Raw genomic sequence first — 10,181 nt, 5'->3', positions numbered from 1 at the left:
CAGTGGAAGCACCCATGGGCTTCAGCGGAAGGGATCGTGGACTGCAACTCTAGATATCGGACATGGGTGTGCAACCCGTCGGCCAAACGCGCGGCACTGGAGAGATCCCCGCCGTCGCCGTCCTTGGGAATAGTGCAGGCTTTCCCGGCGGCTCTCTCTGGCAGCGGCGAGGTGAGGGGAAGAGGAGGAGGGGGCTCGGACAACAGAAGGTGTGTAGCAAATTTTATTGTGTAAAAAATATTATCATATTGTCACACAAACATGCTCAGGAGAGAGTACAGATAATTGGGTGCCACTCTAGATAACTACTATCAACTAATTACTTGTCAAGTCGGCTCAGTAAAGATTTATGTGTTTTGTGATACAATTACTTCAAATGTTGGTGTTCTGTGGAAAAAGTTTATGGAGTTGTGATTTTGCGGTAAAATTTCCGATAAACCTCCACCACCGCAAGCAAAATCCACTCGAAAGAAAACAGAAAACACGAACGGAAAAAACACGATGGCGAAGGAGGGTGGCGCCGGTGAGCGGCAACCGTCGGAGAACAGCATCGTGTGGAGGGAGGCGGCGCGGAAGTTCCAGACGCCCGACGGCGAGGCCTTCCTCCAGTACCGCCTCGTCGACCTGTCGCGTGCCTCCTCCGGCCGCGGCGGCGCGTCCCCGACGGCGATGGACATCAGGACATGGTGCACACGTACGTGCCGGCGAGCAAGCGCGGGCTGGGTCTCGCCGCGCGGCTCTGCGACGCCGCCTTCGCCCACGCGCGGAGCCACGGCATGCGCGTCATCCCCACCTGCTCCTACATCTCGGTGACCTCCTCTCCCCCTCCTTTCCTCACCTGAACTACTCCGAGGTCAAACCAGATCTGCCGCAAAAAATTAAAATGAAATCATGGTCGGTTTTTCAGTACTAGCAGTGAAGGAAAATGGGATTCCTCATTGATATCTCAAGATTTAGGGAATTCATCGTTTTCAGGGATTGCATCATTTTGGTCTGGGCCATAGCTGTAGCTTTGTCTGGCTATGTCTACATGAATCTTGTTTAAGAATATCTCGAATTGGTAGCTAATTTTTCCTCAACTCGTCTCAAAACACGGCCTTAAACAGGCTGCAATCGTGCGACCCTGACGCATGTTTCCTGAACTGCAGGACACGTATCTTCCCCGCAATCCGGCGTGGAACGAGCTCCTCAACAATGAAGACAAGCCCAAACACAGCAACACCAGCAGTAGCATGTAGAAAAGTGTGCTCATCTGCGATGTAATATATATCACTGAATAATCAGCTGATTAGCCATGTCCACTGCATCTTATAAGCCGTTAGATGCTACTAAGTCTGTTGCGCTCAAGATTCGGTGTTTATGTAAAAGCGTTGTAAGGTCGACGTTAAAACACTTGGTATGGAAGTCAGATGTTTAAAGATAAACAGGTTATCATTTTCATGTACACGCATCAATAGACCAGAAACAGATGTGACCTGAAGTTCATGTTAAGTTTCATGAAACTGGATGAACACCCACCCACATAATACCAGAGGGCAGCAGCATTTGGCAAGAGCCAACTGTTGCTACACTGATTGTTCCGTAATCCGCATGGAGCATATAGATTCAGAGAAAATACTGACACAGCATGCAAAAACCTATACGATACAACAAAAGGGCACCCATAATTAGTCAGGCACGATACAACAAAAGGGCAACCATAATTATGCATAACTTTGTTCAGGCACCATGATATCATTAACTAGACTCAACAGTTATGCAATACAGCCTTCGATATCCATAGTTATACATAACTTTGTGATGTGGGAGGATGTTTCCACCCTGTTTCGACGTGGCGTTCATTTTATGGCCACATCAAAGCAGCAGCATACATAGCATACAACAACAATCCTAAAACCTGAAAAGGAAAGACAAGTACTACATATGTACAAATCGCTCCAACATGAACTCGGTCTGGAACGAAATATGCTTATCGTCTCCATCCGCATCATAACCTTAGCATGCAATGAGAATTCGACCATTTTCATTCCCCAATGTCCTGGTACCTTCACGAGGTAGCTCACCCAGGGACAAAGTAATCCATCTTCTCCACTGGTAGGTTTAGCACTGAAGTATCAACCTGAAAAATGCAAGTGTTGAGTCAGTTGTATTACTATGCTTAGGATAGAAATACGAGGATACAAGCTGCCCCCTCCAACGACAAATAAATAAACATAGCACACACTTAGGGTAGATTATATGGCATACCTCCTCAAATGGAATAAACACAAAGGGAGTCAAACCCCTGCTGTGGGAAACAGCAGGCACGTCTGGGTCATGCGTCTCATTCTCCTCCCAGCCCTCAATAAGTTCAAGTATGTTGCCTTTCCAGTTTTTCAGTTCAGTCCCATTCACCCCTGTGGTTAGGATCTTTAAGACATCCAGCCTGTTATTTGCGCCTAGTGTAGTTCCTCTGACCCTGAAGAATGTTGGAGCAAATTTGGAAAATTATGGAAGGTGGTCATTAGCAACACCAATAGAGTCAATACCTACAGGCTAAAGCGCATAGATTTAAGTGAATACCTGAGGCGCATCCTAACAAGCGTGTACCTATGCCCTGGATATAGGAGTGCCATTTCTATCTGCATACAAGTAAGAGAAGCTAATGTTAGCAAGTGATGGATAGTGCCACAGAATTCACAGACAGGGTCCCAAATGTTTTACCTGCCCATCCTCAGACAGTGTATAGTCGCCTTTAAACACACTATCGCCTTTTGATGCTCGGAGGTGCATGCACTTGACAACATCTTTAACTTTCTGTGGCGATATCTGCTCATCGCAAGAAAGCAGAACATCAAATGATGTTTCACAAATAATTACTATACTGTTCACCATGAGAAGAGTGCAAATGGGGACCTTGTACAGGAACTTCCCGCTTGGAAAAAATCTCAAGTAACGGTAGTAGCAAACCTATAAGTCAAAAGAAAAGCTAATGAAGCTAACTTTGTAACAATAAGAAAAATCAATAATATTATCCTACAATAGAGTTTGCGAAGCAAAATTGTCTTCAAGTAAGCAAGAATTATTTCCGAAATTAAGAGAGTGCCACCATACCACATTGACAGTTTTCTTGAACTGCCATTCTGTAATTCCAGTATGAATATATGTGTTTCTACTAACATAAAGACCTGAAGAAGCAGAAAATATCAAACGTCAAGGAAGAGACAACTCAAACATATGCTCAAGCAGACACATAAATAACAATACATTCAGGAAATTAAAGCAACTCTTTTCAGCTGGTCTTTGATAAAGTATTTACCAGGAAAAAATGCTACCTCCTAATACACTAGAACACGTTTCAGTGAAAGTGAAATTAATAATAAAAAAGCCTAAGGCTTAGTTTGGCAACAAAGTATTTTTGAAACTGAAGTATTGTAAAACTGAAGTATTTGAGCGCACCGGGAAGGAATACTTCAGTTTCTTGATACCATAGTATTTCTCAGTTTTGACAAATACTGCAAGCCGTTTGGGAAGTGTTGTTTTCATGTACTTTTAACCCGTGGTTTCATCACATGCAAGATATATTTGACCGATAGGTTGCGTGCATGGCTGTAGCACATGCTCACACACCTACTTGGTTAAATAGCGAATGGCTATACTATGATATTCGAATCTCAGAACCAGCTACCGACGATAGAAAATCAAGTGAAGATGGAGCAGCTGCAGGATGTTGGTGCCCCCTACATAGGCTGTAGTCTGGACCGCTGCAAGCGATTTTGGCGTGGGTGTGGGTGGGCACAGGGGCGGGGCTGACTACGTACTGTATTTCTACTCGTTGTACACGCAGCACGACCAGCGATTCGCAAAGGTGGAGTATGAGACGAAGCAGCTGGATGGGGCCTATCTCAAGGCCACGAAGCGCAAGTACAACTAGCGGGGCTAGCTTGATATATTTCTCAAGAAACACACGCTGATCGGAGAGCTTCGCCGGGCCTGAATGTGCTTTCTTTATGTTGAAGAAGAGGACATGGCTGCAATCCTCGTACGTGAGCAAGACAAAGAAGATGATGAGTTTTTCTCGTTTCTCTGTTTAGGAAAAAACAGGTCGGGACTGAAGTTTGGAATACGTCAAAAAAACTGAAGTTTTGCTGATACTTCAGTTTCCAAAACCACCATATTGCTTGGACCCAAACGGTTTGAAGTATTGAATACTTTACTTTTTTTTGAAAACTGAAGTATTCTTGAAATACTTCAAAAATACTGAGCTGCCAAACGGGGCCTAAATGATGTTTCTCAAGAAGAATGTGAGCACCCACCAGTCCACCACTATAAGCAGTTAAGCACCAACGCATAAATCAACAACCTAAAATACCTTTCATACCATGCTTACTACAGGTCATACTAGCATCTGTGTTCTACTTGAACTATGTTTTGAAGCTCCAGACCTCAAGTGTGAGCAAAGCAGATGCGCAAAAAAGTTGGACATAGTCTTGTGAATCTAAAACTGCCTATGTTTTCAAGGCATAGCCGGTCCCAAGCCCGGGTAATGGAGGAAGGTTGTGATAGGCTTTGCGAGCCAACGTAAAAACCAGCCATTCCTATATATAGCCTACTCTAACTTGCTTGGGACAACCAGATTAGTTGTTGTTGCAAAAGATCTTGACAGAACTTCCATAAATCGTATACTTTGTTTTCAGGGTGACTATGTTACTAAAACCAGAAATAATTGGAATTTCTTAGGCAACGTGTTATGTGTAGGAACATAGGATTATGCTATATTGAGATATATGGAAGTTATTTGAATAGGAAAGAGGTAATTTAGAGTTAAGAGATCAGATCTGTATCTTTTAGATTATTACTTAGGGGTCAAGTAAGTCCTCCTATACAAGGGACATCATATGTACCAATTGGGAATCAATCAAGAAGAACATTGTCGTTTACTTTCGTCTACTTTTAAGCAATTGGGGTTTAGTTTCTTGCAATTTGGTATCAGAGCCATCTACGATGGCGGGCAAAGAGATCAAGATAGAGGTTGTGGAGCAGATGAAGATCATCGCGAAACAGTTGGAGAACCTCACATGCCAACGAGAGGAGGACCAGGTGTTCCTCGCTGGGCTGGAGCAGCGCTTGATGGCACTCGAGCAACGACTGCCAGCCCTGCCCCCGCCACCAGTTTCCATGGATGCAACAGCCACCCATGACACCACCTCCACGTCCCTCACCAACAACACCTCTGGTGCCCCCTTCTCCAGTGGAGGAATTGCCACTGCCATCGGAATCCTGCCCACTGGGCAGATTGGCCACCTCCACCACTTCGCACCCCCACCTTACAGCTCACATCCCACGCCAAATCCCTCCCCAATTCTGCCTCCCACGTACCAGCAGTTGGTTCAGCTAACCCCCTCAACAAAAGGGATGCAGCTTGAAGCAGTGGAGGTACAGAAACTACAAGGAGGAGCAGAAGTAGTGCCACCTCCTCCAGCAGCAGGATCAGAATTAGTCAAGAAATATCATGTTTTGCTACACCCACAAAGGGAGGGAGTTGTCTTCAGCAACTCTCAGAACACAAGGAGCTGGCGTTACACTTCATTAATGTGGGGTTACCTTGGGCGGCAACTGTGGCCACCGCCTGAGCAGCTCGAGGACAAGCTGCTTGTCAAGGGGTAGGTAGTTGTTATGTGTAGGAAGGATTATGCTATACTGAGATATATGGAGGTTATCTAAATAGGAAAGAGGTAATCTAGAGTTAAGAGATCAGTTTTGTATCCTTTAGATTATTACTTAGGGGTCAAGTAAGTCCTCCTATACAAGGGACATCAGATGTACAAATTGGGAATCAATCAAGAAGAATACCGTCGTTTACTTTCATCTAGTTTTCAGTAATTAGGGTTTAGTTTCTTGCACAACGACTGGTCAGGTTGAACAGATTCAAAACCAAAGATAATAACCCTCAATGCACTTTGCCAATTGAATAAATAGGATTGTATTAATGCAACATATCATACAATAAAATTCAGAAATGCTACTTGATATTTACCATCAATTTGGATTCTTGGTCTCTGCACCCACATTTTCCTCCAGGAAGAATCATATAACGACTGCACCATCTTGTAGTTTGCCTCCATTCCATTCCTCTTTATATAAAAAGAGTCAGATTTTTGAGGAACACGAATGTGAAAACCAACTACTTAAACAGATATGTATACTAACCTGCCACGTTTTCAGACAAGCGTTACGCCACAAAGTAGGATTGCGTGCAGTATATTTCCACTTGCGGCAGACACTAGCAGCCCTTCCTAAAGTGTATGGGCTCATTCTTGCAAAGATCTGTTGAAAATATTGCCACAAAATAAGAACAGCAATATGGTGTTGATAACTGTACTCTTGCCACAAAACAGTTCAGCGAAACAATATGGATTAACTACTGTGATCTAATATTAGGAGTTTTTTCTCACACTGATGTCAAGATAGAATGAGATACTTACCCTATGGTCAATCAAGAAATACTATTAACTTGCTTTCATGCAAATATGTTATGATATGCTGACTTGAATAGTGATGTTCACTTAAGAGGTAAGACTCCCTCCTTTCATTTTTACTTGTTGTTTTGGAAACTGAAATGGTCTTGAATAAAAGCATTTGACTGCTACTTTTTTATATTAGCAACAACAGTACAGGCACTTTTGATGGAAAATCCACTAATATCATTACGATGGTGTTACAGATCTAACAGTTCTGCTTATGTTGGTATTACGAATTTTAAAAGTTCGACCGCTCACATTTTTGAACAACACCTGTTTGAGAATGGGTACAGTACATAATTAAAACCAAGTTAATAATTTAGCACAATATTTAAAATACATGCATAAAAAGATTGTAAAAGGTCCCATGCAAATACATAATCATCACCTCGATAAGCAGTTCATCAGGTAAGCACTGGTGAATAAGCGCCGGATCGGGCCTACTGCTCAAACTGCTGAATGGTGAGACGGGTGGAAGTCTTACTCCATATAGTTCTGTGAACGAAAGCAATAGAAGAAGGCACAAAGCTCGTAAATCTTCCATTATGCTAGAGCTAATGGATAACTCAGTGACCAATGAGAGTGGGGCCAGGGAACCACTTAGTGTTGGTACTTACTCAGCCAAGGTCTATCAGTTGAGAGATATCTCGCGTTTCTTAGATCAAATGACATGAACTCTGGGCGAATATCAATGGAGATATCTGCACGACAAGGCAACGATGCATCACATAAGTTTGCGAAAGAGAGAACTTATCCAAAAGTCTGGAAGAAAAATCAAGAGGCCTGAAAGTAGGATAGTTCCTGCAAGCAAGACATTCCAAGATATGTGCTATGCCCTCAGTTCCTTAAAAGAACACGTCATGACTCATGAACTCAATGTGCCTAGTGACCTTGTCGAATTTCGCTGAATTATAGCCCTTGTGAATGTACTTCAAAGTTCTAACAACACTATACCATTCCTTCATTGCACTGATGTGCCTTGTTGAATGTCAATTCGAATTATAGCCCTTGGTAGATGTACTAACAACAAACACTATACCGACCGATATGCCTTGTTGAGTGTTCATTCAAATTCTATACACTAGCAGAGGAAACCCTTCTTTCTAAACTACAAATGGTTCCCAATCCCCGCTGAGGTAGGATATGTAATGTAAATATGAAGGGAGTGGGGTTACACGTGGTTTGGTGGCATGACAGATGATCGTCTAACTAGTTTGTTCAACTAAGCAATGCTTTTCGAAACCGCTGAACCATTTACCGGACTACTCCAACTGGTGAGACCTGATACAATATTACAGTATTTCACAGCAAATCAGCACCATGATGGTCCCAACAAGTTCTAAAACAAAATTACCACATAAAAAAATATTTATAAAAAACTGAACGCAGTATGAAAAAAGAAGATAGAAATGACAATTTAAATCGAAAAGAAAAACCTAGCCATAACACACAGAAAACCAACAGCACAGAAATCCAATCTTCACCGCCTATACCAACCTAAACAACTGAACACAAGTTAGTTGTTGTGCCAGTGAAACTCCACGCCCAGCTCAGCAAATTTAGAGTGGAGCCATGTCTAATCTAATCTAAAGGTGGATTGGCTAGGGCCCTGAGATGAGAGATTTGGATGCACAGAGGAGGAGAGGGGACTGGGCCGAGGGCCTCTTCGTCCGCCGGCGCTCGTGATTGCGGCAGCCTCCCGTGCGCGGCGGAGTAGGGGAATCCATCACAAGCCGTATTGGATATGGAATAAAGTTGATTTCTTTCGGGGGAAACAGCGAGGTAGACCAGCAAAATTCTCCGAATGAAACCACAAATTCGCGTGGAGTGAGTAGCCTTGTACCTGGGGACGCCATGGGGTGCAGAAACTCTGACGAATCGGAGCGCGGAGGGACGGGAAATGGCGGGGATGGCACGCGCAGCCGATCCCAATCGCGTGCGTTCGAGGGGGGAGAAGAGAGAAGACGCCCGAGGCCTCCAGAGAGAGTTTTTGTCTTCCTCTACGACCACAAATTTAAGGGGCATAAATTGATTGGTCCACCAGGTCAGTACACCCTGGTTTTTACAACGTGACGTGTGACTAATTTAGCCCGCAAAATTTCATTACCACCCAGGCTGGCATTGATCTGGACTTGTGCTAAAATTTCTAGGTAACTCCTTTACACCGATTTACCTGGGTATTACCTTGCTCATAGTAGCAGAGAATGGATTAGGTTTGTGAAGTCAATACCGCTTCCTCAAAATCACAAAACAATTATTTGCAAAGCATCAAGAAGGGGCAATGAAGGATGTTGAGCGGGTACTTGCAGCACTCCGATCTTGTTTTAGCATTGTAAATCGTCCAACAAACTTTGAGAAACGTGCAACCATTGAATCGATAAAGCAAGCACGTGTCATGCTTTATAATACGATAGCTGAGGATAAACAAAAAGCATTTAACATTCCCTTTGACCTGAGTCACAACACATCATGCTTTATAATACGATAGCTGAGGATAAACAAAAAGCATTTAACATTCCCTTTGACCTGAGTCACAACACACACATATCATCTGTTCTACCACCTGAAGTCACAGGCCCGGCCCTGAGGGGGGCGAGCGGGGCGGCCGCCCCGGGCCCTCGAATTCGAGGGGCCCCAAGTCCCAACTTTCTAAGGGTGATGCAGAAGCGGAGGAGATGTGAATTATTTGCGGCGGCGCCATTGAAGTCAGACGGAAGTTTCTGTCGAACGCAGACGACGAACGAAACGTTATGCCGAACGTTGGGCCTATCTTTTCCCGTTGGCTGGCTTAGTATTTTTCTTCTTCAGTTCGTTTGGGCCCTTTAAATATTAGTTATGACTGTAAAATGATTAACTGGGGTGGGCCGGTGGGATAGATTCTCAGGTAGACCATGGCAAATAGATTGATCCAAGAAATTTAGCGCCTTCACTTGAAAGAAAGGGAGTGTATCCATGTCAGGAAAAAGGGAAAAGGAAATGTAGCGCCCAATTGACATATTTTTCTTTTCATTCAAGCACGTTGATTGATTTGTCTCATGGCTTTTTAAGGAAAAAAATTCAAACCATTGTTAGTACGTATCTAATTCCACTTCTCCCTACACATGACATTCTATGACAATATTGAGAAGCCAGAGGAGATCGCACTGCGCCCACGGCTTTCGCGATAGCGCAGTTGCAGATAGTTTCCGGGTAGAGTTTACAAGGTAATAGTTACCGTCAATATTTATATATTATTATCACCGTGGCTTTGCACCTAGTAATGCTAGAACAATTCTTCAAAATAATATATATGCATTATTGTACTCCTTCCGTCACATTAAACTTATCTTAACTTTGTACATCCAAATTTAGATAAAGTTAATAAAAAAATTCATAGAAGGGAATAAGTATATCAACAATTTTAGTATTTATAGGGCCCGTGCTTTGATTTCGCCCCGGGCCCCTAAATTCTCAGGACCGGCCCTGTGAAGTCATCCAGGGTGCTCACCATGTCTTCGAAGATGTCATGCAGAGAATTGCACCATCAAGACACACAAATCAGCTCAAGTCATTTTTAGTTGAGAATGTTTAGGATCACTTTGGCAAGAAATGCTATTTGTTTTTCACTACTTTGAGTCACTTTTACTACACAACTATAATATACCTTCTATATACTACATAATTTTGATTGCCCCTTTTTAT

At 43.2% G+C, this 10,181-nt stretch overlaps 1 protein-coding gene and 1 pseudogene across 1 annotated transcript; one reads left to right on the top strand and one right to left on the bottom strand.

Annotated features, from left to right (window-relative positions):
* Positions 1–432: 432 nt before the first annotated feature.
* LOC127334864 (acetyltransferase At1g77540-like) lies at positions 433–1,434 on the top strand (annotated as a pseudogene).
* A 244-nt stretch (positions 1,435–1,678) lies between these two features.
* LOC127334863 (F-box protein 7) lies at positions 1,679–8,495 on the bottom strand. Its single transcript, XM_051361403.2, has 11 exons — positions 8,344–8,495; positions 7,118–7,201; positions 6,889–6,995; positions 6,190–6,306; positions 6,017–6,113; positions 3,094–3,167; positions 2,896–2,949; positions 2,704–2,808; positions 2,563–2,621; positions 2,248–2,458; positions 1,679–2,119 (listed from the first exon to the last, which is right to left on the bottom strand). The coding sequence occupies exons 1-11, from the start codon at positions 8,354–8,356 to the stop codon at positions 2,060–2,062; spliced, it is 981 nt and encodes a 326-aa protein (XP_051217363.1). The 5' UTR covers positions 8,357–8,495; the 3' UTR covers positions 1,679–2,059.
* Positions 8,496–10,181: the final 1,686 nt, after the last annotated feature.

This window comes from Lolium perenne, chromosome 2 (genome assembly GCF_019359855.2).
Source record: "Lolium perenne isolate Kyuss_39 chromosome 2, Kyuss_2.0, whole genome shotgun sequence".
NCBI lineage: Eukaryota > Viridiplantae > Streptophyta > Magnoliopsida > Poales > Poaceae > Lolium > Lolium perenne.
Note: the sequence above shows the minus strand (reverse complement) of the source record. Positions and strands in the feature narration are given on the sequence as shown.

What these genes read in the sequence shown, in the direction of transcription:
- LOC127334863 (XM_051361403.2), bottom strand. An exon ending in CTTGTTAGGATGCGCCTCAG is followed by an intron (nt 2,459 to 2,562) that starts GTATTCACTTAA and finishes AACATTCTTCAG; the next exon opens with GGTCAGAGGAACTACACTAG. An exon ending in TGTTTATTCCATTTGAGGAG is followed by an intron (nt 2,120 to 2,247) that starts GTATGCCATATA and finishes TGCATTTTTCAG; the next exon opens with GTTGATACTTCAGTGCTAAA.